The sequence below is a fragment of the Neolamprologus brichardi genome, chromosome 12 (genome assembly GCF_056152115.1).
Source record: "Neolamprologus brichardi isolate AB-2024 chromosome 12, ASM5615211v1, whole genome shotgun sequence".
Taxonomy (NCBI): Eukaryota; Metazoa; Chordata; class Actinopteri; order Cichliformes; family Cichlidae; genus Neolamprologus; species Neolamprologus brichardi.
In genome coordinates, this window is record NC_142115.1 from 6,459,607 (window position 1) to 6,486,858 (window position 27,252).

The 27,252-nt window shown below is 42.4% G+C and overlaps 1 protein-coding gene across 2 annotated transcripts; it reads left to right on the forward strand.

Moving 5' to 3' along the window:
- The first annotated feature begins 729 nt into the window (after nucleotides 1-729).
- Nucleotides 730-26,505, forward strand: atp2a2a (ATPase sarcoplasmic/endoplasmic reticulum Ca2+ transporting 2a). 2 transcript variants are annotated; one of them, XM_006797507.3, is made up of 21 exons: nucleotides 732-1,244; nucleotides 2,218-2,235; nucleotides 2,345-2,427; nucleotides 5,705-5,809; nucleotides 6,670-6,808; nucleotides 14,342-14,422; nucleotides 14,901-14,986; nucleotides 15,155-15,619; nucleotides 18,577-18,665; nucleotides 18,758-18,860; nucleotides 19,752-19,883; nucleotides 19,980-20,099; nucleotides 20,195-20,413; nucleotides 20,497-20,832; nucleotides 20,975-21,195; nucleotides 21,371-21,573; nucleotides 21,676-21,761; nucleotides 21,846-21,979; nucleotides 22,094-22,211; nucleotides 23,755-23,875; nucleotides 25,861-26,505. In XM_006797507.3, the coding sequence occupies exons 1-21, from the start codon at nucleotides 1,127-1,129 to the stop codon at nucleotides 25,872-25,874; spliced, it is 2,991 nt and encodes a 996-aa protein (XP_006797570.1). In that variant the 5' UTR covers nucleotides 732-1,126; the 3' UTR covers nucleotides 25,875-26,505. The 2 variants fall into 2 exon arrangements, with proteins under 2 accessions (XP_087705076.1, XP_006797570.1); XM_087848950.1 differs by lacking the exon at nucleotides 25,861-26,505 and having other exon boundaries at nucleotides 730-1,244; nucleotides 23,755-24,877.
- Nucleotides 26,506-27,252: the final 747 nt, after the last annotated feature.

Below are 27,252 nucleotides of genomic sequence, written 5' to 3' on the forward strand. Positions count from 1 at the left end.
GGTAATGTCTATTCTCGACTTGTTTTTGAACAAGTTGTTAAAACCTTTCCCCAGAAAAATCTGTCCTAACTATTAAACATTTTACACACACACATTATACATATATATATATATATATATATATATATATATATATATATATATATATATATATATATATATATGCCTCTGTTTCAACTTGGACATTCATGAAGCGGTGGAAGGGTATCTTAACATTTTTTACTGTAAATTCTTAAGTTAATTTGTAAATTTTGTAGTAACCTGTAAATTGTAAATACTGTAAAACTTTTTTCTGTCATTTAATGGTCGGGCATTGTACAGCTACAAGCATTTCACCCCCATATCATACTGTGTATGGTTGTGTGCGTGTGACAAATAAAATTTGAATTTGAATTTGAATTTGAATTTAAGGAATAACTTGTCAGCCGTATAAAGCCAACTGATAGCTCCAGCGCGTCACGTGTCACAGTGTCACCTGCCAGGTACACTGAGGAAAACGTGGCGGGCAATATGAAACACTTAAAATGAATGCATAGTGACCCTACACACTGTACGAAGTGTCCCAATCTTCACGGCTTACGTAAAACAAACCCCCCGGTATGTCGGCCTCTCATTTCCTGGTTATGTTCCGGTTTTTTTCCGGCTCTCCTTAGCTGACGCGGGTCGTCCAATGATATGAGTCCACATGCAGCGCAGGGAAGAGGGGCAGCAGTGAGGCGCTTTGATAAAACCAGACTGTCGGCAGCGCGTGAAGCCACTGAGAGCTGCGCCACGGTGAGGCAGGGTACGGCACGGGAGCACAGAGGAGGACTGGACCGGGTGAATGCAGTCCTCGGCACGGGACGCTGCTGCAGACACTTTCCCACTATTTTCGGACATAACGGGAGGCGCACAGTAACCACGCGGGGAAGAGGAATTTGGCTACAAAATTTCCGTCGTGAAGGAAATCTTAATAGGGGCCGAGAAGTGAAAGGGACACGTTACACCTCTGTCAGTAGCTGCCGATAGCTATCCGAGCTGACAAAGTCCTCGTTGCTCTAAAAGTCCTCACAGGGTAGGAAGCCACAAGGTATCCTCCACCGGTGTCCTCGGGTACAGCTGAGTGAGAAGGAGCCGTCTATCCGCCATGGAGAACGCTCACACGAAGAGTGTGGAAGAAGTTTACAGTTATTTCAGCGTCAATGAAAGCACAGGACTTTCCCTGGACGAGGTGAAACGACAGCGGGAGAAATGGGGCCTAAACGGTACGACAGCTAAAAACCGCAAAGCGACGGAAAAACAAAAACGCTGCGGCTGCGAACGAGACACGGCGTGAAAGTGTCATGTCACGGTGGCGTGGGCAGCGCGAGCTCAGTTTTTGATATGCGGGGTAAAAGTCGCCAGCATCATCATCAGACCGTGTGGTGATTTGGCTGACGTCACCTCGAGGGTTTCCCGTGTTTTACACAGTAACGAGTTAATCATTACTCAGAGGCCGTAGCTGTGCGCGGTAACGGCGCGTGAGCTGCCTGTGATCGCGGCCACACTGCTGACAGCAGCGGGGAAATGTGGCGCGGTAGTTTCACACGGTAACCCTGTTGAATGTTCCTCAGCAAAACTGTAATACATGTGCACTGGACACTGAGCAGTAGGTACAGGCTTACTGGACCAACACTGCCAAAGTTAATCTCTCTTGTCCCAGGCTTAAACAGCTGTTTTATATTAATATCAACCGGGAGGCCATGGACGGTATCCCCTCCTAGCTCACCTTGACCTTTGCACTGATTGGATTTTTATTTAAATATTTATTCCTGCTGTGTAATAAAGCATCACTGATGTAAATTATGTACCCTTGTTGGCTCTAGACATGTGAACATGGGGTCTTGCATACAAAAGTATTAAATAGTTGCAGTGTGATTTCTTTCATGGGTTTAACAGTCAAACTGAGGCGTGCATACAGAAATTCCCCTCTTTTTCACTGTTTATGACTGAATAATCACTGAGCAAAAGTCTCACATGAAACTGAGAATAAGCTGGTGGCTTTGACACCTAAATGTGCCTGAGATTTAGAGCTATGAAAGTAGCGCTCACAAACATGCAGAGTTGCTGTTTCTCAAGTGGGAAACTTTTTGTTGTTGTTGTTGTGTTCATATATTACTTATATATTTATTTATTTATTTTTCTTCTTGCCTGCTTCCTGTATGATCCCCGGATTGACAACCGCATACCCACACACAGAGTTACCAGCGGAGGAAGGTAATCACTGCTGTCACTCACACCACTCCCATCATTTTTATGCTGGCAAGTTTCTGCGATTGGCTTGTTTTTCACTAACTCCCCCCTCTCTCTCTCCCTCTCTTTGCAGGGAAATCTTTATGGGAGCTCGTCCTCGAACAGTTTGAAGATTTGCTCGTTCGAATTCTTCTGCTGGCTGCATGCATATCTTTTGTAAGTATATGCTAGAGCGTTTGTTTTAATGTACCACACAGACTTGCTTTCAGTCATCTCATCCCAAGCTCAGTGAGCTGAAACTGAATTGCGGGCTTCTTCTCGAAATTCAGCTGAGCTTCTTAGTTTTATTCTCAGTGTTAACTCCCCTGTCCTGTCACCCCCTGCGTGTCCGTGTGATGATGTGCTAATCTTAAAGTCAGAAGAAACCTTTTCACATCCCTCAAATAGCTTCCTCTTTCCACCTCCTGTCTGAAAGTGTTTACATGAAGCCAAAGCCGCAGATGGGATTATTATAAAGCCCGGTGTCATAAATGGCAGCACACTATTTATTCAGCGCATAGTGCTGAAGTGTGAACGTCTTCGGTTTGTATAACGTGCCTATGGTTACACTCACATATGGGAGCTAAACAGCTGAGAAGGCTAGCAGCCCGTCTGAGGAATGGTGACAACAGCAGTAGCAGCATTGAGTTGCTATCACCATGTGCCAAGTAAGACATTTAAGTCGCCAAGCGTGACTGCTGTGTAATAACTTGCACTCGGTCTCGTCCGGGCCGCAGGCATCCAATGCTACATGGATATATGTTTGATGGCTTACACTTACATAACAGCGTCACTGCCATGTGTCTGAGCCAATTTACAAGCTAAATTAAGTGAACATTTCCACATGGTATAAACTATAGATCCACCATGCAGCTTGCAGCCTATGAAATGTACCTGTCAGCTGCAGGGACTTTTTAAAACATTCTTTTATGTTAAAGGTGGAATCATGGTTAACTTGCACATCTCTTCTTGTCTCTTAAGTTCTTCTACTGTGTTTAGATAAAATGTAACAAGTAAATGAGAACATGTTCTCTGATCTGCTCCCAAAAGCTAAATTGAGTAAAATCAAAATAAAAGCATTTTATTTTGCTACATTTTGCTGTCAAATTGTGCTTTTTTTCTTCTTCTTCTTTTTTTAAAGCAGTCTTTAGCACTGCAAAGATTCATCCTTGCTATTTAATTCTATAAATGACTGCTAACGTAACAGATGGCTGAAGAAGACTTTGATAACTGAGGCTGCCTGTGTGTGTGTGTGTGAGACAGAGAGAGCTGGTAAGAGTGGTGCCTGGTGTCAGGTGATACAGAGGTGTCAGTCGCTGCTGTCTGACAGTGGAGCAGAGCACCACTCGAGACCAAATTTGGTTCCTCACCCCTCAGTGGGAGGGCTCTCTATCAGACAGAAGTGCACACCAGCGTCGGTGTAAATTTTATGTGTATATAACCATCAAACCTCTTCGAAAAACTAAAAACCATATCCAGAAGTGATTCACAGTCGCCTGCTGCATGTTTAGCTGCTCTTTATGCAAATATCTAATCAGCCAATTACATGGCAGCAATGTCAGAGGGGCTGGTCTGAGTATCTCAGAGTGTATTATTTTAGTTATTATTTTTTTAATTAATTAAAAGTGTGTATGGATTTTAGATGGATGGATTTAATGTTTGAAGAGGTTACTCTGGTTTCTAACACACCACAGTTAACATTTCTTTGCTATTTTTTTACTAATCAATTCATCGACAAGCAGATTGCCATTATATTAAAATGAAGAGGGTAGCTGGTTAGAATAGTATCTTTACATGTATTGTATGCCATGACATACAATAGCGCATTATAAGCACTTCTGTGTTGAGACAGCTATTAAAGCATTATGCTTGCCTTTTTGAATTATGCCATTCAAAAGTCTTTGGCATCCACTGCAGTCAAACACTTGGGTCTTACTGAGGTTGATTGCTTTATACATTATGGCAGATTAACTAATTGCTAGTGACAGACAGGGTAATTTAAAGACCGTTTTCTCAGGAACAGCAAGCCAAATGAGACTCCGGGTCAATATACTGTAATTCTTTTCCTGGCAGTTTTGAGTGTGTGCGTGTAACAATGTTGAGACTGGTCCTTTGGTGTTCGTGATGTGAATTAAGTAAAATTGACAGGCTTAAAAAGTGTTAACTTAATGGAGGTCTGACCGTGTTAACCCTACAGCTTTCTCCACAGCCACCTGTTTGCATTATTGAAGGAATTACTCATGAAGTAGCCTCTGTCCATATGCAGCTTAGCCAAGCTTTATAGCTTTCAGAGCAACAGTAAAAACCAGTAATTACAATGTATGTATGTTTATATACCACTGTGCATATGAGTATATAACCAGCTGCTCACAATGAATAGAATAAATCAATTTCTAATGTTTCTAACCTAACTAGGAATTTTAAAGGTCTGCTGTTTACAACAAAAGTCAGAACATTGTTATTCCATTTTAAAATTCAATTCAATTTTATTTATATAGCGCCAAATCACAACAAAAGTTGCCTCAAGGCGCTTCATAGATACAGAGAAAAACCCAACAATCGTATGACCCCCTATGAGCAAGCACTTTGGCGACAGTGGGAAGGAAAAACTCCCTTTTAACAGGAAGAAACCTCCGGCAGAACCAGGCTCAGGGAGGGGCGGGGCCATCTGCTGCGACCGGTTGGGGTGAAAGAAGGAAGACAGGATAAAAGACATGCTGTGGAAGAGAGACAGACGTTAATAACAGATATGATTCAACACAGAGAGGTCTGTTAATACATAGAGAGCGAGAAAGGTGACTGGAAAGGAAAAACTCAATGCATCATGGGAATCCCCCGGCAGGATTCCCATGAGGACAAGAATGTGTTGTATTCAGGGATGATATGACATGTATGGATTTTAGCCGGGATATTATTTTCTCCCAGATATTGTATAAAAATATGCTGCTGATGATCCTAATTTATTAATAATCTCAGAGTTTAATGTGAAGATTCTGGCAGGTGGCTAAATCCTCACATAAAATCAACACGGCAGTATTAAAAAGGGATCTCTTTTTGAAAGAAATAAACCAGTCGAGTTTTATCAGAGATGTGAGCTTTAGTTTTTTTTCTTCCATGGAAAAACGGTGGTTAGTTCTTTCTGGATTTTGTCCCCTTTTTGTGAAGCCACAGTGGTAACAGTCGTACTCAGAGACACTTGACTTCTCTTGGATGAGAGCAGAGTTTTGTTTTTGTTTTTCCCCGAAAAACTGACACAAAAGCTCACTTCAACTCAAGATTGTATTTGGTCTAAGGTGACCTTACAAAACACATTTCTGGTCATAGGATGATGATGATGATGATGTAAGGTTGATTCTGGACAGATGGAGCTGTGCTATATGCAAGCACGAGGCAGAGAGCTCTCTTTTCTGTGACATGTCTAATAAATACTGATGGTTTATTTGACTTCTTTCAGGTCCTGGCCTGGTTTGAGGAGGGAGAGGAAACTATCACCGCATTTGTGGAGCCTTTTGTAATTCTACTCATTCTTATAGCAAACGCTATCGTCGGCGTGTGGCAGGTGAGAGCATAGCGAATCACGGCTTTGCATTTTTATTCGTACTTAATTCTGTTTTTGGACAGTTTGAGCACTATGTCTGAATATCATCAGGGTTTAATGCATTTTTGTTGAAAAAAAATCAAATTTCATGAATATGAATGTGGTATTTTTAGCATTTCAAAGCAATGTGTTAAACTACAGTTATATTAGTACTGAAGGCGTGTCAGTGTAAGGGAAAAAATCCTAATAAAGCCGAGCTAAATCAGATGCCGCCAATGTGACAGACTTCAAATAAATATCCCTTATCAGTTTACTAATAACCTCTATCAGTTTGATCCTGCGTCCAGTGCAACATGATCTGATCATCCAAAATGAAAAAACAAGCTCAAACTGGGTTCACGATCTCCTTCAGAGGCTCGAGTACTGAAATCTACGTAACAGTACTGCATGTTTAATTAAACATTCCTTGTATCTGCATTACAGCCCCGCTGTGAGTTGAAGGTTTTACCATTAAACTTCACAGGCAATGCAGAAAAACACTGCACTGAAAGTTATTTTTGTCTCAAAGAAGACTTCCTATTCAAAAGGAACAGGCTGCCGGTTTTCATCAGCAGCCTTTCTCTAGTTATTTATTTATTTTCAAACTGTGTGGGCTTGAGTGATGTTTTTCTTGCTGGTGAAGAGTAAGATTGGAAAATGAGAAAATTTAATACACTTAACACCTAAATGTCCCCAAACACAACCCGAGGAGAGATGCACGCACATCCGGCGAGAACAGTCAGTGCCCCTCCAAAGGAAGCGTCCAGCTTTCTGCAATCGTGATAGTTTGCTGCACAGCAACTCAGAAATATTTGCCCTGAATCTCATGTTCTTCTCGCCAGGAGCGCAATGCTGAAGACGCCATTGAGGCGCTTAAAGAGTATGAACCTGAGATGGGGAAAGTGTACCGACAGGACAGGAAAACTGTGCAGAGGATCAAGGCCAGAGACATCGTGCCTGGTGACATAGTGGAGGTTGCTGGTAAGTTGACCTGCATCCGTAATGCTTTTATACGCGTTGTTAGGAAAAAGTAGATTTGGCTTTGACAGACCTTTCTCTCATAAAAGAAGCATCAGGGCATCACATGAACATGATAGAAATAAACCTTGAGATTCACAGAAAATTGGCAATTTAATGCCACGGTTTCACTCTGAAAGAGACTATTTTTCCTTATGGCTTTTTTTTAAATATCAGAGACATCTGGTGTTTTCATAAGATAGCACCTCGTCTGTGTTTGGCTCTGCTTCAGGTAATGGTCAGGTCATATGAGTCCAGGTATGGACATTTATTATTTAGCACATGCTCAGACCTCCCCCATCCCCAAGTGCCACTGCAGCAGCACGGTGACTCACCCTGTAAGGCTGATGTATTTTGAGATTTTCCTATTAACCCATTGTCTCAAAGGGCTGCGCACACATGCTGTTAAGGCCCACTTACTGTAACTGTGCGTGTGAGCTTACAAAGCTTCTAAAGTGTCATCCCAACTCAACACTTTCCCACCCTGCAGTCAGCGCATTTCAGCAGCTGAAATCTTCAGGATGTAAGGCTTTGGTTTTAATAGTGCCGTTTCCCCTACGGCAGTATGTAATACTGCAGAGGGATGAACGGGAACGCGTGAACGGAGTAATGAGTCCTTCAAACGCTGTCCTGATACTCTGTTTGAACCTAAACCCCTCAAGTGATGCTTAGCGTTTTGGTGCATCGTGTGGGTTTTATTTTTAGCTTTCATTATGGATTATAGAATGCTGTATTTATAGAGGCAGTGACAGTCGTGAAGATGACAGGTGTCAGCCTCTTCCCCTCCCCTCCTGCTCGGGGGGAACATTGCTACAGCAGGTGACGTGGGACAGTGTTCAGCGGGACTCCTGTGTGACCTTGACAAAGCACAGAAAGTAGGAGTGATCTGCATTTTAACATCGCATATCCTTCTAGTTGGGATATGTTTCTATACTATATGTAAATTAATTTCTTGACAGTGCTAATCATGACATGTTAATTTAGGTTCATAAGAAGTTGAGTGAAATTTTTGGCTCTGGTTAAAACAGAAACTTGTGAGTCAGATGCTCTCGCATATTAGAGACCTAGTTATTTAAAAACTCTTGATGAAGGTAGCTGGAGGCTTTGCTGTCAGCAGCTTGAGCGCAACCCAGCAGGGAGACGATTTGGATGCTTTATCACACAGTCAGGAGTTGCTCATCAGCTCTACTTACTCGCTTAATCCTCCAACTATCCTTTACAATGGTTCCTGTCAGGCTCCCTTTTTTAATGAATAATATTTTCCTGAAGCTCCAAAGTGACCTTTGCCATGCAGAGGAGGATTGTGATGACGCAGATGCTGGCTGGGAGGCTGCTTAGCCGAGCTGCGATAGAGGACACAGAGATGAACCCTCTGTGGCTGCCTCAGCCGTGAGAAGAATAACCAGCAGCCAAACTGCACGGCTCTGTGAGGCTGCTGCCGCTGTGTGTTTAAACGCTGCCTCCTACTCGCTTATCAGCCTCACAGATGAACTCTTACTGAACATACAGTGGAGATGATTAGGTTCTGTTAAATGCATTTTTCAGACGTTTATCAAAAGTAGATTTTTGTGATTGATTTTATTAATCAGACATTTACTATAGCATAAATATGAAGCGGTTTTAAAACGAGCAAATGCTGACATCGCTCAACCTAACTAATCCCTAAAAAATCACATTGTCAGATAACGTGAAGTCTACTGAACTGAAGTCCTTTGCATGTAGCTGTCAGTTTACTTGCTGCTCTGAACACTCGATTGAAACCTTTTTTCTGCTTTTGCCTCTATTATGACATCAGTGAGGTGAATATGTAAAGATATTTCTCATCCATCCATATTAAGATATGGAGAGCTCAGGTACTCAGCTCTAGCTGTAAGCACAGAAGCCCAATCCACCAGGCGTACAAAGCTTGTGTTCGTGATGGGAGGGGGGTCTTAAACAACTGGTTTCAGACAGGATGAGCTGAGAGTCTCAACCAAGCTCCAGTATGAGCTATATAAATAAATACATTTTGAATGTGAGTCATGCAAAGCTACTCTGAAAGAGTCCAAGAATAGAAAATATGGAGCTGGAAATGAGCGTAATAGGTGCCCCTTAAGGGTTTGCAGATTTGGATGTTTGCCTTTTCTCAGAGCGGCAGAGCTCGGTGTGTTTGTTCCCCGTTGCCTGTGAAATTGTGGAGTCTGGGCTTGTGGAGGGGAGTGCAGGGGGAGGATCTCTCATCTGCTCCTATTGTGCTAGAGAGAGATGACCTTATAGGGAAGTGCTTCGTGAATAACCATCCCGCCCTATCACGCTCAATGCACACCGACCCTGCCCATCAGCACCAGCACCCTCCACTGAGATTCCAGACACCATGGATAGTATGTGGCATTTAATGTGGTCTGGCAATCGTCCGATGTCACTGAGGGACTGTCTTTTGGCAGAGGCTTCTGACTTTTCAGCAAGGCTGAGAGAAATGGTTTCATCCTGCCAGCCGGAGTAGCGGACTTCAAAAAACTCAACCCTCTGATGTAGTCCTGGAGGGTCACAGGGGTTTCATTCAAACTAAGCAGTGCACTGGTTGAGCTTGGGTTGATAGGAGTATGCATGGAAGTGTCTGAATAAATCATGTGTAACAAAGCTGCCTTAATGTGCGGCGGTCAACCTTGTTTACCTAAACCGCACTCACAGCTGGGAATCTGTTAGTGCAGTTCAAAATGCTTCATTGAAGACTGATGAGCCCTTTAAGACGGAGCAAGCATAAATGCTAATAAAGAGAAAAAAAAATTAAAAAGCTGTAAGAAGTTTTAAAAATAGCATTACTGTAGAATAAATGAGGGGGAAATAATATAAACCACACAAATAAATGAACTAGACAAAGCAGGTTAAAAAGAATAATATAGAATAACTTTTAGAATAATTTTTATTTGTAAAATAAATAGTAATTACATGTATAATTTATTTAATTAATTAGTAAATAACATTTTAGTGTCTCAGTACTTCCATGTGCTGAATTAATAACATAAAAATATGAGGAAAAACACCTGGGAAATTAGCAGCAGCAGTCTTTGATGTAAGATGAAGCAATAGAAGCAGGCCTGTACATGTTATGCGCAGTATTTAAGGCCAGGACCAGTGCACATTAAATACTGCAGAACTGGTTCAAGGTGGGATGAGATGTCAGACTTTAAGGAACCGCTTTGATGATGTCACTGATAAGCTTTTGTTTGCTCGTGTCACCTTTTATTGATCCAAGCTTTAAAGCCTATATACAAACTGTACTTTTTCTTTTTTTTGTATACGTCTTGGTTTCTTTCAATGGCAGTGAGTTAAATGTCCACATCTTTGCATGTTTGAAGTAGGCTGTGGTAAATACTCATGTAAATTATTATCATTATGGTTGGATCTATTAGATCAGTACCTGATATGGCATTGTTCTCAGCTCCAATTTAAATTTGCAATGCCAAACATATGGAATTCCTACCATCCTCTGCTTGACTAATTTTGGCTGGAACTTTAGTGCTCCTGGTCCTGGGATAAGATGTGTTACTATGGCAGGAGAAACACTTGCATGTTATGAAGAGCCCCAGCCAGCTGCTGCTGCTTAAGATTCATACCAGACAAAGAGCAGCAGAGATCCCAGGGAGACAGTGTGGAAATGGTGCTTGCAGGGTCAAAACCTGACACGTGTTTTGCATCTGTGACAACACAGAAGCAGGAAGTTAGAAAAATGTCACTTCTTAGATTATATTCATATCTCTCTCACCAGGCAGCAGCTAACTAAACATCACTTACTCAGGTATTGTTTGCTGATCAGGGAAAAAAAAACAATTGAATCTCACCCATTACTCTGGAAATGTGCTAGTGCAATGGCCAAAGGGCAAAGGAGACATTGGTACAACAAACTGTCCTTGCAAAAAGTAAACTTGCACAAATGAGACTGGTCGGTTAGGTTTCCCTGCTTTGGACTTCTTCCATTGTTGGTCCCAAATAGAGTAGCAAACTTTTAAACCCAATGAAAGCTTAGTGGCTTATCTGTTATAAACCATTTGCTAATACCGGATCACTTTGCATAAATATGTAAATGCAGATGGTGAGGTAGTTAGTCAGAGATGTGCTGGAAAGCTGCAATAAGCTTTGCCTGCTGACTCTTCTGAAGCAGCCCACTCTACATGACAGGAGCGCAGCCTTTTGTTCAGCTGCCATCAGCACATGTAGCCTCCTGGACGGCCCCAAGGAAGCCTGGCCAGCATAACCACTCGCTGTCCCTGAACGCACAGCAGGTGCAAGTGCCAGTCAAAGCTGGTACTTTCAGTTCAGTCATTGCTTTGCCTGTTCTGTTTGTAAGGCACCTCTGGGAGTCATATAGGTGGCGACGTATCACCAGGTCTTAGCTTTCGCCACCGTTAAATTTGCAGACCGTTTGAGCCATTGGCAAGCCCTGAGGTGAAGACGTGGTCATGCCTCTGGAAATGCTTGGACTGCTACCAAGTAGGATGTTGACACAAAGGGACAGATGATATATACTCGCTTCACCAGAGCAGGCCTGCAGTGTAACACAGCCTCAAGACAGGTCCCGTGTGTCACGGCGTCACAGAGCACTGGTTACTTTGCATGAGAACATCAGTAGGAACCTTTGTTAGCAGGCTGGCCATCTAGCTCCTGGTGTCTTGGCTCAGCACTCCCTAAGAAGTTTGTATTTCTTTGAAAGTAATGACGTGACACAGGAAGTGTTACACAGCGAGAAAGGATGCAAGTTTGAGTAAAAGTTAGGTATGGGCAATTCTTTAATTCAATTCTAATGAAATTATTTGACATCTATAATTCAAGTAAAGTGTTACAGCTGTGTAACCAGGACAGTGAATTCAGGGGGCAGCCTTCAGCTCTTCCATATGTGAAGTGTTTTGCTCATTGATTTGTAGCTGACATTTGGTCGCTGGACGCTGCAGGCTCTGGTTGCATAGTTACCCATGTAATGAATTCCTCGCCCTCGTATAGCTGTCCCTGTTGGTAGTCGCTTCAATTCTTTAGCTCAAAGTTTAACTTCATGTTGCTAATGGTTATTTCTCCTGCCATTGCTAGAAGTCGGTGAATTTCACTGACATTTCACGGTCTCTGGTTGCCACATTGTTCTGTGTAAGCTCCGCTTTGGTTTCTAATGTGAAATGTCTTTGAGCCTGTGTCGGGCCATTTGATTCGGGTGCGTGACCTTCTCATAAGCAAATCTTCCATTGCACGTCTGTTTCCACATTGAGATAGTTTAAAGATGCAGCTGAGCTCAACATTTGTCTTCTCAGAAATGCTGCCATTGTCTGCCTTAATTGGCCAGTGCCTGCTGACAGATGAGTGTTTCTGGCACTCGGGTGAGTTGATGATCATCCAACTTTACATAGGGTCATGCCTCCCAGTGAGAAATCAACCTTCACAGAGCAGGCGGGCTGGAGTACACATAACTAGAGCAAGGGTCTGCATTGGATTAGACTGTATAGATGCACTCATAAAATATGTTTGCAGCTTCTATTCCAAACATCTATAAGAATCTCCAAGGTAATGCAGACGAGTTGCTCCTGTGTTCTGCATCTTGCCTGTCTCTTCCTGTGGCAGTGATGAGAACATGTCTGCCATCGTAGGGCCACATTTAAACCAGATCAGCAGATTGGGAAACAGGTTGAAATTCTTTTTCCTTTTTTGGCTGCATGCGTCAGTGGTCCCATTGCTATTTTCCCCCCCTCTCCTCCTTCAAGGCCAAGGCTGGTTTAGCCATACAATACCTGTCTCCCTCAGTCTGGATCTGGACACTGGTACATTTGATAAAAAATCATTATTTGTTTTTGGGTGAGTTTCCACTTCAGCCTTGTTTAGATGTTTTGTTACATTCTTAGATATTTGGCAGCCTAGTACCGTTTCCTGGATTCTAGCTATATTGTATTCAAGGAGTCTTTTGTAACAATGTGACACAATTTACATTTTTAACTAAGTAGGCCTGTATAAGTAGACTACACCCACGGAACTGTGCCATAGCCTGAGCCATTTCCCCAGTTTCCATTGCCTTTATGTAAGATTAGGAAGCTGAATTGGGTCACTGCAGTTCTGATGTACCCAAATTGGCCATTTCCTTTGAGACTAGCCTTTTATGGCTCACAAGTCCTTCATTTCCTTCTGTCTTTGGTTCTCCTTCTCTTTCCCACACCAATGGCAGCACTCCTTTGCTGCTGTGAGGCATAACAACCACGCTATAGTGAGCTGTGGTTCATAAATTTAGTTTACTCTAAAGCAGAGTTACTGCCTGTAGCAAATAAACACCTTCTCATCTGTTAAATCTTCATTTGGCCAGTACACCCACCCACAAATGGTACTGTACAAGGAATGCATGGGTGGAGAGTTAAGATTGCCCTTTCTCCTTTGTGGTTAGCTTTTGTTTTTTGATTGGATGTGTGATTGAAATCTTTCTCTTCTGCTAAATCGTTTAGCTTTGAATGTATCCTGGAACTCTTTTGGAGGTAGGCTTTAGCGAAGTGACTGATTCACTGCCTAAGAATTTATGTCTGCCTTTGTCAGCTATTTTATACCACGCCCTGAAGAAGACACAAGCCCCTGCACATCGATGCTCAACAGGGAAACGGCATATTAACTGGCAGCGATCAAAACATGTACTGTTAGAGGAGGTTGAGCTGCAGTTACTCCAGACATGCTCGCTAAAGTATGGGACAAGTTTGAGATTTGCATAGATGTTTGCAATGTTTTGTAGGTGAAAGTTTATATTTAGCCATATTTGTTAAAATTTACCACAAGCTTCTATGTCCGTTACTTAAGAAGATGTAGCCTTTTGAAATCGGATGATTCTTTTTAATAAACCATTTACTGCTGAGCCATGCTGATGATAGATGTGCAATACTAGGTTTTACATTATCTTTCTAAAATAGGCAAGAACTTCACTGAAAAAGACCTTTTCTTAATTGCAGCTTCAGTGGCGTCTTCACTGATGCACAAGTCATCCAGGCTTTGCGCACTAATTCACCCATCCCTGTCACAGATGTTGACTTTAACTTGTATGCTCCACTCTTCTTGCATTTAATGTCCATAGTTTGTGGAAATCATTTAATATTTGGTTTAATCAGATCAGAGGAAAGTTTTGAACGTTGCTCCAGTCCATCTTAAATTAGCTCAGGCCCAGACAAGGTGGCAGCATTTCTGAATCTGGTTTACATTACATGTAATGAGTTTTAACTGGGATTTGTGGATGCAGCAACAAACCTGGTTCACTAACAGTTTCCTGAGGCCATGAAGTTATTGCTTCTAGAGAGAAGTGTCTGTTTCCAATGTAGCTCCTCATAATTGCCCAAAGATGACTACTGCTGTCAGTTTTGTTCCTTATATGCATAGATTGCAATGTGTTTTCTCTAAATCTTTCAATATAATTAATCAACTTTACATGATTTGTAACAGTAGCATTATCTTTGGTTTGATATTTGTATTGGGTTTTTCCTCTCTCTCTAATTATGGATCTGCTTTTTGTAGTTGGAGACAAGGTGCCCGCTGACATCCGCATCTGTTCAATCAAATCCACGACCCTCAGGGTAGACCAGTCCATCCTGACTGGTAAGATATTTTTGCTGATGGCAGACATCAAAGTTGACATTTTTTAATTTTTTGAATGCTAATCCTTATTAAGTAATGGATAGACTAAAGCTTACCTAATGACAAATGTTATTTTATTCTCTTAAAAAAATGAATTAACAATCTCATAGGGCAGTTATTCTAAGCTAAAACACAAGTATCACCACAAAGCCTTTAAAGTAAGTTAAACTGAGGTCAGTCAGCTTGTCTGAATAAATGGTCCCTGCTAAAAATTCAACTTGGTCGCTTTGAGTAACTGATGAACAGAATGAGCCCAGAGGTCTGCTGTGACGCTCTTCCCACTTAACACCTTTTTCCTCTGAGACATTCATGTGAATCATCACTGAAAGATGAATAACCAGCACTGCAGATTTGCCTGTGGAGACGACTGGCTGAGCGTTCTTCCTTAAATCATCTACAGAAGGATGCAAACCGGTTTAACCCTCCTCTGTCCTCGTAGGTGAATCTGTCTCTGTCATCAAACACACCGACCCTGTGCCTGACCCTCGCGCCGTCAATCAAGACAAGAAGAACATGCTCTTCTCTGTAAGCCCGAGTCTGCATGTGATATCACACACATCCTGCTGATTCCTATTACTTCTTATGTGTTTAGCTTCTGTACACTTCCTGGAAAAACAAGTTTCTGTTATTTGAGGATGTGCGCGATGATATCAGTTGCACTTGAGCCAACACGTATGTGACGTGTTCTTTCAGGGTACCAACATTGCAGCAGGGAAGGCTGTGGGTGTGGTTGTTGCCTCTGGCGTTAACACAGAAATTGGTAAGATCCGTGACGAGATGGCAGCCACGGAGCAGGAGAAGACGCCCTTGCAGCAGAAGTTGGATGAATTCGGCGAACAGCTATCCAAGGTCATTTCCATTATCTGCATCGCCGTGTGGATCATCAACATCGGACACTTCAATGACCCTGTCCACGGAGGCTCCTGGATCCGTGGAGCTGTCTACTATTTCAAGATCGCTGTGGCGCTGGCTGTGGCTGCCATCCCTGAAGGTCTTCCCGCTGTCATCACCACCTGCCTGGCCCTGGGCACTCGCCGCATGGCCAAAAAGAACGCCATCGTCCGCAGCCTGCCCTCTGTGGAGACTCTGGGCTGCACCTCTGTCATCTGCTCTGACAAAACAGGAACCTTGACAACCAACCAGATGTCTGTTTGCAGAGTGAGTTTATCTCTCCCCCTCACACACACCCAGAAACAGTGTTTTTCATTACTGAGCAGGTTGGTCGTCAGTCCTTTGTCGTATTTGTTGTCCCTACTTTATGTTTGGATAAGGTGATAGCAGTTTCTTCCATTTATCTATAAAATGCTAATGCTCTCTGTAAGCAGAGAAATTGCAGTTTCTGGTTATTGAGCGAGAAGGCAGCTCGCTTTCACTGCTCTAATCTGCATCGAGCAGTTAGATGACTTACACTACTGCTGTTGCATAACTGACCTTGCGTCACCAAGCTGCAAAGCAGTGAGCTTGTAGTTTCTTTTTCTTCTCTTCCTCTCTCTCTCTCTCTGTGAGTGGCACCTCTGTGCTACTTGGCCCCACATAAAAAGGACATTTCAGCATTTATTAAAGTTTAATCCCCTTTAGTTGGCTGTTCACTGCTGTCTCAGAACTTTGGCACAGCCTGAATAAGGGTGGCATTAATTTACAGTTACTGTCAGTTGTTTCAGTCCCTGCACATGGAGTTGGCCGTGATTAAATAGCCTTGTGATTCTGCAGTTACTGTAGTGACTTATCGTAATTCACACAGAGTCGGGACATGCAAACAAAAGCTTTTAAAGAGGTGTGCTCACTGACTTTACACTCATGGTTACTAATAAAAAGCAACGTCTCATTCACTTGAATCGTTTATTACAGATGTACATTTGCACCCAACATTGTACAATAAAATAATAACAACATAGCGAAAACACCATCTACATTCATGCAGCCTAAATGTAGTTTGTGATTGTACGTCCTCTTTATTAAATCCTTTTCTGACAGGCCACAATCATTCCTGAAAGTGTTCAACTGGTTACTGAAATAATTAATGGATTGCCTGTTTGCTCTAAATATACTGCAGCAGGGCAGTGCCAGGATTTTATGTCTGGCTAGTCGTTGCAGGAGGGCTTGCTGATTGTCTTCATCCATTTTCTGATATAAGCAGCCTCTGACTAGCCCTGTTTGTGTGTATACTGTGTGGCTTTGTACATCTTTGTTTGTGAGTGAGCGAAATGATCAAAGCTTCCTGCGGGAGTAGGCCTGGCACTGCGGCGTCTTCCTTTTGGGCACAGCTTCTCTCTTTAGTCAGGCTCCCTGGCAGCTTCTTCTGTTTACTTATGGAGAGAAACTAAACAGCCTTTTCTCACATTAGGCAGCAGGCCACCCAGCCTGCCCCTCACAGAGACACACTCTAACATTGCAGCCAATTTACTGTCATTTTTTTCTGCTGCAACAGTTATTGTGTACTTTTAATATGAGGTGTAATAAAGAAACAAATCAAGTTTTTCCGACCACATCCCCCCATTGCTTTCAGTCTGTGGATGAGTGTTCATGTTCTCCGCTGTGATTTTTCAGGTTCTGAGTGCTTTCATTGTTTTGTTTTGTTTTTTTAAAGTTGTCTTCACCAGTTGTTTCTGGTTTAGCCTTTTAGTTTTTCATAGGCTAACTTTGAAGAATATGAAGAAGTTTGCTTCCTCATTCAAAAGGTCACAAAAACTTTTTTTTTTCTGTTGGTGTAAATTATATATGTTATATTTTTCTATAATATACTAGGGCTGTGCGATATGACCAAAATCTCATATCCCGATATAAGAATTCTATCGTCCTGATAACGATATAAATCACAAAAATTTAAAATTTTCTGTGAATTCTGTGAATCTCGGGCAGCTCGACTTGCGTGAAGTGTTTCCAGCTGCGCGTCCTTTACCCGGAGTCGAGTGTTTTAACAGATGCATGAAATGATACATTTCTTTGGCGTGCCGCGGGTTGCCTATTCTAACGTTTGAGTCTAAGGTTTATTTTTTAGCACCTTTTTACTTCTCATCCATAAATAATCTGCTCTTTCACGTGATTCAGTTTATTTTGAAAAGTCTCAACAGGATCTTGAGCTTTATTGTGAAAGGTTTATGTGGAACATAAACAAGCGGGCACGCGAAGGTGTTACCGTCGCTGTTGCTAACGACAACGCATAAAAACAGGCGCTTGTCCGTCAGTAGTGTGGTTATATTAAATATAAGAGAAAGAGAGAACTTGAAGAAATTAATATAGCCACTACAGTGACCATCAGAACGATGAGAAAACATTGCCGTAAACAGTTTATTTTGCGACACCACGAAACAAACAATAGCGTAGAATGAAACGGTAGATGTTTTTATATCGTCATCCGATATATATCGTTATATCGAACAGCCTTATAATATACTAATTTGATTATTGCTTTCTTAACCTCTGAATATTTCTTGTATATGTAAAAATATCTCTAGATTTTCTTTCATCTTGTGTGGCACAAAGGGAATCATCCGCATTAAGAATCTCACTTTAGCTACAGCGTCTCCTTAACTCAAGAGGTCTTCAGCTTTGGTCCTCTCAGCACAAATAAATCAAAATAACCATGCCTCACGTCTTAATCTGCATTTGTAGATCAGATGTGGAGGAATGCATTGAAGAGGGTACAGAAATCTCTGCAATGCATTTATTTTCATCACCTCAATTTTTGTGCCAGTCCAGATAGAAGGCAGTGGTTGCGCTTCAATCTCCCTGAATCTTGAATCTGGGTATAATTTATTTTAATTATCTTAAATTATTTTACTATCACAGCTCCTAGATATTTGACTGTTATTGCCTTCCAATCTTTTTTTTTCCTCTTGTTTTTTGCTCAGAAGATTCATTTAATGAAAGGATTTTGAGTCTCTGTTAGATTTCATTCACAACCTGAATACTTGCCAAAGTCTTCTAGGATAACAGACAAACAATAGCATCAGCTGCAAGGAGCCTTATAATGTAATCTTGTTTTTTTCCTTTAATCTATTCGAGTTCACTTGGAGGTTTTGTGGTTTGACAATAAAGACTCTGGTATTTCAGTCAAACACTGACATGATCTGTGTGATGTCTTCTAATGTCCCATGGACTCTTCTCATTTCCAGATGTTCATTATCAACAAAGCTGAAGGGGACAGCTGCTCTCTGTCAGAGTTCACCATCACAGGTTCTACCTACGCCCCCGAGGGTGAAGTGTGAGTACTTTTATAGCTTCTCCATAACTGGCAGATCCTTAAATACATGAATACATAAATACAAAAACATGATATTCTGTACTTGTCCTCAGGTACCAGGATGGTAAACCAGTGAAATCCTCCCAGTATGATGCTTTGGTTGAATTGGCCACAATCTGTGCCCTGTGCAATGATTCCTCGCTGGACTTCAACGAGGTCTGCACCTTTTCTGCTGCTTATTTTATGTGTTTTAGTGCAGTTTTCAGTTCTGGGGGAAAACGATTACATATGACTGCCTGTTTTGCTGCTACCCTTCTGTACATTTGGATTTAAGTGAAATAATCTTTTTATGTACGCTTATAGACTGTATATGAAAGATAGAAGTAGCTTCCAGGGTTGAAAAATTCATCAAATTTTAATCTCAGCTGTGATTTTTCGCATCCCACAACTAAATGAGCACAACCGAGTGATACTGGTCATGTGTGCTACACCAACAGAACGCAAACCAAAGTCTAGTGCTGCACAAATCATTGCTTGATTACATATCCGCATGAGCCAATCACAACTTTTCCGTTGATATTAGTAATATACTACAAATAACAGACATTCAGAACAGTCATGATCATTTGCAATACTTCAGATTATGGGCAAATGATGTTTGGAAGAAATGCAAAAACACACTGCAAACTCCAGCATGATGAATTAATGAGGCAAAGAAAAACAAAGCAATGGTTGCTAGCATGAATCGTCCAACTTCAGCTCATAAACGGGTCTGTACAGTGTATCCATCGAGCTCACAAAGGCACTGAAATCACCAAAGCAGTCGCACTCCATTTGGCCAAAGATATGTGTAAGCTAAACACAGTGAGTAATTAAGGCTTGAGATCCATCATGCAGGTATCGTGAATGACGGAAAACACTATATTTTGCCAGGTGAATAAACGCTTTATTCGTCTACAAAGATTAATGAGCAGGAATGTAGCACAATGTCACAGCTCCCCTTCACTCATCATCGAAACAACTAATGGTAGCCTTCTTTGATGCACAGTCTTTGGGCAAATTTAAGATGTTATAGAAAAGAAATGAGTGAAAGTTTGGATGTTTCAGGTGAAGGGGGTGTACGAGAAGGTCGGCGAGGCCACGGAGACCGCGCTGACCTGTCTGGTGGAGAAGATGAATGTCTTCGACACTGAAGTTCACAACCTGTCAAAGATTGACAGAGCCAATGCTTGCAACTCAGTGAGTGACATCAGCTCCCTCACTTGCATGCGCTGCACATTCCCACCGTTCGTGCTCAGCAGCTTTTTCTCCCTCTCTGTCTCTTTGTCTGATCAGGTGATCAAACAGCTGATGAAGAAGGAGTTCACCCTGGAGTTCTCAAGAGACCGGAAGTCCATGTCTGTCTACTGCAGCCCAAACAAGTCCCGCTCTACCATGGGCAAAATGTTTGTGAAGGTATACCCAGTGTAATACGTGCAGATGTTCGATCTGCATTCGCTGCAGTCTTCTGCTGTGTTGTTAATGTTTCATGCCTCTCTTCTTCCTCACAGGGAGCCCCAGAGGGAGTCATCGAGAGATGCACTCATGTCAGAGTTGGCAACAGCAAAGTTCCCCTCAGCCAAGGCATCAAGGAAAAGATCATGTCTGTTATCCGTGAGTACGGGACAGGTCGCGACACCCTGAGGTGCTTGGCTCTGGCCACACGAGACAGCCCACCAAAAATGGAGGACATGATATTGTCTGACACTGCCAAATTCATCGAGTATGAGGTGGATATACATTTGCGTAATCTACTTGTAGCACATTCTTTTCAGGAGCAGGCTTTCATTTGAATCTTTGTCTCTGTGTCCAGTCTGACCTGACGTTTGTCGGCTGTGTCGGCATGCTGGACCCTCCCAGACAGGAGGTAGCTGCTTCTATCAAACTGTGCCGGCAGGCTGGCATCCGCGTCATCATGATCACCGGGGACAACAAGGGCACAGCTGTGGCTATCTGCCGCCGCATCGGCATCCTGACCGAGGAGGACAATACTGAGCACATGGCTTTCACTGGACGGGAGTTTGATGAGCTCACACTCGATGCCCAGAGGGAGGCTGTGACTCGTGCGCGCTGCTTTGCACGCGTCGAGCCTTCACATAAATCCAAGATCGTTGAGTTCCTGCAAGGATTCGATGAAATCACTGCTATGGTATGAAGTTTGTCGTACTGATCAAAACTGCCCATTTCTGCGTGAATGGTTCATTCTCTTGGCTTTGTAAGGGTCGTGTTGATTTGCTGGTGTTACTGAAGAAAAAGGCAACACTTACTATAAAGAACATGTTTGTGTACAGACCGGTGACGGGGTGAACGATGCCCCTGCGCTGAAGAAGGCAGAGATCGGCATCGCTATGGGCTCTGGCACTGCCGTGGCCAAGTCAGCCTCTGAGATGGTCCTCGCTGATGACAACTTCTCTTCCATAGTGGCCGCCGTTGAAGAAGGCAGAGCTATTTACAATAACATGAAGCAGTTCATCAGATACCTTATCTCTTCCAACGTGGGTGAGGTCGTCTGGTGAGTCTTCTTCAGAGGAGATTAGAGCTCAGTCTTCTGTTTTTTATGAAGCTGAGAAATAAAACTGTTGTTTTACAGCTTTACGTTCACACAGCAACGCTGTTGATAATATTAAAGTCATATTTGCTCCAGTTTATCATTAGCACTTTCTGACTGGAATGGTTTCTCCTGACAGCATCTTTCTCACTGCGGCTCTGGGGTTCCCTGAGGCCCTGATTCCTGTCCAGCTGCTCTGGGTCAACCTGGTGACAGACGGCCTCCCTGCCACCGCCCTTGGCTTCAACCCCCCAGATCTGGACATTATGGAGAAGCCTCCTCGCAATGCTAAGGAGCCCCTGATTTCTGGCTGGCTATTCTTCAGATATCTGGCTATTGGAGGTTGACTAAAATTGAGCTGGATTGGCGCTGTCTTGTTGTTTTGTTTTTTTCCCGCAGTACATCCAGTGAGTAATATGATGATTTTGCTGTCTTTGCTTCCAGGCTACGTAGGTGCTGCCACTGTGGGAGCTGCTGCGTGGTGGTTTACAATCTCTGATGATGGACCGCAGGTCACTCTGTACCAGCTGGTAAGTAGGTCTGTCTGAGAGAACATCCTTCAGCTTTCCTCCGCTCTTTGTCTCCCCCTCACTCTCCCCTCTTCCTCCACACAGAGCCACTTCCTCCAGTGTGCCCCAGACAACCCAGAGTTTGATGGCTTGGACTGCCACGTGTTTGAGTCACCCTACCCGATGACCATGGCCCTCTCTGTGCTTGTCACCATTGAGATGTGCAATGCTCTGAACAGGTAAGGGTATTTTTAAAGAGTGGAGGAGTTCTCATGAAAGAACCATTTGCAATGACACGATGATAGACAGATTGTATAACCAGATCCACCATCTGTGCGCTCCCTCCTTTCCAGCCTGTCAGAGAACCAGTCCCTGCTGCGGATGCCTCCCTGGGAGAACATTTGGCTGCTAGGGGCCATCTGTCTCTCCATGTCTCTCCACTTCCTCATCCTCTATGTGGAACCTCTGCCTGTAAGTTTAAAAAATAAGAACAGTGTGTTCATGACTTGATGACATTGGCACAAGTCAAAGTGATCTGTCTGCTGCAGTTTTGGTTTTTATGTGGATTTTGACGCCCTCTAGTGGCCATTTATTATTGTTTGTTGGGGGGAAAATGACCTTGAAAGGTGGAGCATGAGGGGGGGAAACAGATTCAAATAACTTTATTTGACCTCCTAAGACCTGATGTCCTCATATGGACATCACATTTTGGGTTGTCTAGACCACAACACTAACTTTTGCTCTACGAGGGCCTGATGTCCTCTTCTCAGAAACTACATTGGCTAAAAAGATAATTCTTTATTTTTACATTCATCAGGTCCCGATCAGCCCAAATAGGAAAGAAAAATTAAAAATGCATGCCATGAAAGAGTTTAGGTCTTAGGAGGTTAAAGTGGAAATTCACTCCCAGTTCAGGCTAACGTTACCAGCTTTGAACATTAAAAATGTGGGATGGAGCAGGCGTGGATATGTGAGGCCAGTTTCTCTGTAACATTTAAAGTGAAAAATGATGAGCAACACAGAATCACAAGGCACCGCTGCCACAGGGGGATCTTTGGGCATGGAGGGCTTTCCCTCCATAATCCTCTGAAGTGGACATCAGTGTGGTGAAGTACCATTTGTATCCAGGCCAAACTGATTAGAGCCTTTGGCTTCAGCTTCAGAATGGCCAAAGATGAAGCTCTCAGAGCTGAGGCAATGCGAGTGCAAGAAAGGGATACGACTGCTGGTTTGGAGGGAGAGAGAGCAGTCTGCTGGTACTTACAGACTTTAAAAGCAAAGTGTTAAACAATGTGCCAACATTTAAAAATAAATAATTAGTAAATAACAGTGTAAACTCCTGCAGAGGATGAATATCCATTAGTATACTTTCCATAGTTAGACCCACTTACAAGCGAGGGATGGGGTGTAGAAGGCCCACCCGTGATTACTGGGTGTTGTCAGGATGGGCTTTGGAAGTTTAAGGATTATTTAAAACAGCAGATGCCAGATAGAGCCATTTTCATCTGACATGTAAATTTGTGTTTTTTGGAAACAAATATCAATGCTACACCAGTACTGATGTATTCGATGATAGTACAGTACTCTTTGACTGCCCTCTACTTTCAGGTACTTCATAGAAATTATTGGGACCACCTTGAAATAAAGGAACAGTATTTGAGTTTAAACATAAAAAAACATAACTCTGTATATGTTAGACATTTTATCTGGTAGGGAATAAGCACCCAGGTGATCTCTTCACTGCTGTTTCCCATCTTTGAGGCTGACCATCTCCTGTGTCCAGCTACATATTGAGTGTACTGACATAAGAGCCGTGTTGATCGATCGACTCTGAGCTCATGACAAAGCAGTGTATTTTTATAAAAGCTGAATAAACGTCACCACACACTTCTTACGGTCATGTAGAAAACACTGGTAGAGTTTTATGTGTTACCCATGCTGTGATAATCCTCATAAATCTTTATCTCGCTCTCTTTAAAAAGCAGCTGTAAGTTATTTGCGTATTCCCTCCCAGGTCATCTTCCAGATCACCCCTCTGGATATGACCCAGTGGTTGATGGTGCTGAAGATCTCGATGCCCGTCATTCTCCTGGACGAGCTGCTTAAGTTTATGGCCAGGAACTACTTGGAATTCGGTAAACAACTGGAGAAGCCGACAAGCAAAGGCTGCTCTCTGTCTGCATGCGCCGAGGGAATCTCCTGGCCCTTTGTGGCCATCTCCCTGCCCCTGGTGCTGTGGATCTACAGCACCGACACTAACGTGTCTGCCATCTTGTGGCCCTGACTGACTCCAGTACACTACCCTCCTTGTGCACCAGTGTGAAGTGGACATTAACGCACACATCTAACACAGTTACATTAACTCAGAACAAATTACAGCAACAGCATTTACACCTTCTCCAACCGCTGTCAGAACGCCTCTGTTAAGTACATTTAGACTTGCACATATTTTTGGGTGGCCGGTGCTCGAGTAATATTTTACCGACATGATTTATGTTCCATGTTACCGTTGTGCTTTTCTCTGTTTTGACCCCCTTTGAGAATAGCTAGAGAAGCCCACTGCGTTGGAGCGACATGTTGAGCTGTACAAAGAGAATTTATTTACTATTCTGTAATAATTAATATTTTATAATTTGGGGAATGGAGATTTCTGAGGACTGCGTAGTTTAGTTCAATACTAATTTAGGGGCAAAGACTTTCAGCGGAATACATTTGCCCAAGCATGAATCACATTTGAAGTCCGTGCATCGTACTCATTCATTATTTTCTGCATTAGGCAGAGCACAGCTACCTCAGTGCTGCTGATTTGACCATAATGACCCATTTGTCCAAGCTGTCATTTCATATGTGATCATTTGAAGTGTTGAGGTAAGCACCAGTAGAGTCAAAATCTTCACATGTATTTTAATGTGCATATATATATAGAGAGCGAGATATATCGATATATCTATCTATATATAGATATATCTATCTATATATAGATATAGATAGATAGATATTTTTTTGTGTTCCTCTGTTATTTGAGGGAAGAGGGGACAAAGACATGTTACCAGCTTGATTTTGAGTAAATTCTTGGTACAGCCTGTTGTTAAATTTATTTACTTGAAGAAAACACATTTGTCTGTGTTGTGTGTGGGGGGGGGGGGGGTGTTTTTGGGTTGTTGTTGTTTTTTTTTTGTTTGTTTGTTTTTTTAAAGTTAAATCGTTGAGATTCATTCTAAGTTTTCAGTCCTAATTTTGTGTGTTAACGACAGTAATCTTTATGTATGTAAAATGTGCACATACTGTACTTGAATATGTAAAAAGGCACCAAGAAGCTGTTAGTCTTGCAAACTGAGCACAACGTGGACGGTTTGATAGGCGCTCAGACCTCTGATTGGCTGCTGTCGGAGGCGTTTGTATATCTGTACATAGAACACGACATAGACTCTATACATTTCATTTCTTCCTGCATACATTCACACCCGTTTACTCAAGCGTAGCCTTTCTGCATGCGCGCTCCGATAGACCAGAGAGTGTTTTTTTGTTTTTTAATTTGAAAAGCTAACTGTTGTTTCTTCCCACGCCTTCCCCCTATTTACCTGCAGAGTGAGTACACTTTGACGTGCATGCTAACTACTGCCGCGCTCTCGTCTGTATGGTGGTTGCACACACAGCTTGTCAGTCTGTCATTGCTCGTGTCGAAATGACAGCAATAACTGCTCCTTGTGTTTTATCATGTAAATACTTTAAATGGTACAAAAACAGGAGCTTATAATGTCACTAAGTGCCAGATGCACACTGAGCAGAAATGGGAACCTTGTGCATTTTTAAACGGGCTCAGTGTTACTGCTGGTGCCGCTTATTTTTGAATGTAGGCTTGCAGCATGTTTGGGCAACTGGCAGAGATGATGGCATTTAAACGCCCCCACACCGTTACAGGACACGGTGTTGTATGTATTTCTTTTTTTGAACTGCATTTGTATGAATCTTCCGCCCTCCTTTATTGCATGGCCTTTATTACTCTGAAATTCATTGAAATGATCTGCTGCTCAGATGCTTTTTACCTTGTTTTGTGATTTCTCGTGTCCATTGATCTGTTTCTTCCTGTCTCCTCTTCTTTTCTTTTTTCCCTTTACAGCAAATCCCAAGTAAGCCCATCTCTCCTGTAAATTCCTAGCAGAAACTTTGGTTTGGTTTTGTGTTGTGCATGTGTGTTTTTCAGCACATCTTACAAGAGCTGAATGCCAGTGAAGTGATGACAGGGGCTCAGAAAGTTCACGCATCATTTTTACAGAATGCCCATAAATGAATGTCTGATGGAAACTAGCCAGTTCCGCCTCATCGGTCCTTCCATCCTCCTGCATGAAGAGCCTTAGATTGCCATACAGTCCTCATGCCTTCATTTTAGACTAAGAGCTTAGTACCTTGTACAGTCAGTTGTACATTATTCTATGGTGCATGTCTGCTCAGTCAGCCATCTGTTTTACCAGACAAATGTAATAGATTATGTATAAGTTCAAAAACACAGTTCATCTTTCCTAAGGAAATACTTTTATGAGATAATAGATTTTTCTTTTTGCTTTACACTGAGATGAGCAGATTTTTTGCCAAATCTGGGAAGGCAGGTGTGCAGCGATGCTGATGTTTTACCCTTTTAACGGCAGGCGGTCCCTCCACTGGCATTTTTTGCCAAACTGCTGTACTGTATTTTCAGAAATGATTGTACAACGTATCACATGGACTTTGGTTTCAGGTAAATAAAATTAAAACTGTCATACACTAAGAGTTTGTCGCTGAGTTTTTACTGCTGTCCAGACGACTGTAACAGGCCACAACAGTATGACTTCATTCTGGAGCATCAGTTTCATTTATCTCCGTTGGCTACCAGTTGTTAGCTCATCACCTTCAGAAAAGATGTGCTCAATACTATAAAATGCCTGAGGATTTTTAGGAATGATCTCGACGCAGCTGTGATCCTGATGCTGGCTGGAAATTTGAAGCAGCTGGAATTGAACAAAGGGATGTGAATCAACATTTGAATTATTGTGTTTCAGCATCTCATCCCACTGCGTATCTGACCCAAGCCTGTTAAAATAAATTTTACTCTAAAACTAACCTAAATGTGAGGAAAAACTATTTTTATGAAATAAAGGAGATTATTTTCAAAATAAAGATTAAGCTAACAAAAAGAAAATGTGCAAAGTTTTATATTCTTTGTTTTGGAGGATTGTGTGAGCTCCCTTGTGCAAATATTTAGTGAGACTCCAGAGTCCACCTCAAATCCAGCCCCTGTGACGCTCCATTTGAAACCCCTCCTGCACAGCTAGAGCAGAGTGGAAGAAGCCTTAGGATTTTCAAAATAAAGCATCACCTATTCAATTAGCTCAACTTTAATGTGTTTGGTAACTTTTATTTGCTTACTGTTAAGCATGTGGGTCCATGAATGTACCCTGTTGAGCTGTTTTTGCTCCTTCGCCCTCCCACTGAGCAGAGATATGGAAGAGAGAATGAACACACTGATCACCTGGTG

Excerpts from the sequence above, each read along its gene's own strand:
- atp2a2a (XM_087848950.1), top strand. The coding sequence starts at position 1,127 with ATGGAGAACGCTCACACGAAGAGTGTGGAAGAAGTTTACAGTTATTTC. Across the intron at positions 5,810-6,669 it reads CTATCGTCGGCGTGTGGCAG|GAGCGCAATGCTGAAGACGC; the intron begins GTGAGAGCATAG and ends TCTTCTCGCCAG. Across the intron at positions 15,620-18,576 it reads ACCAGATGTCTGTTTGCAGA|ATGTTCATTATCAACAAAGC; the intron begins GTGAGTTTATCT and ends TCTCATTTCCAG.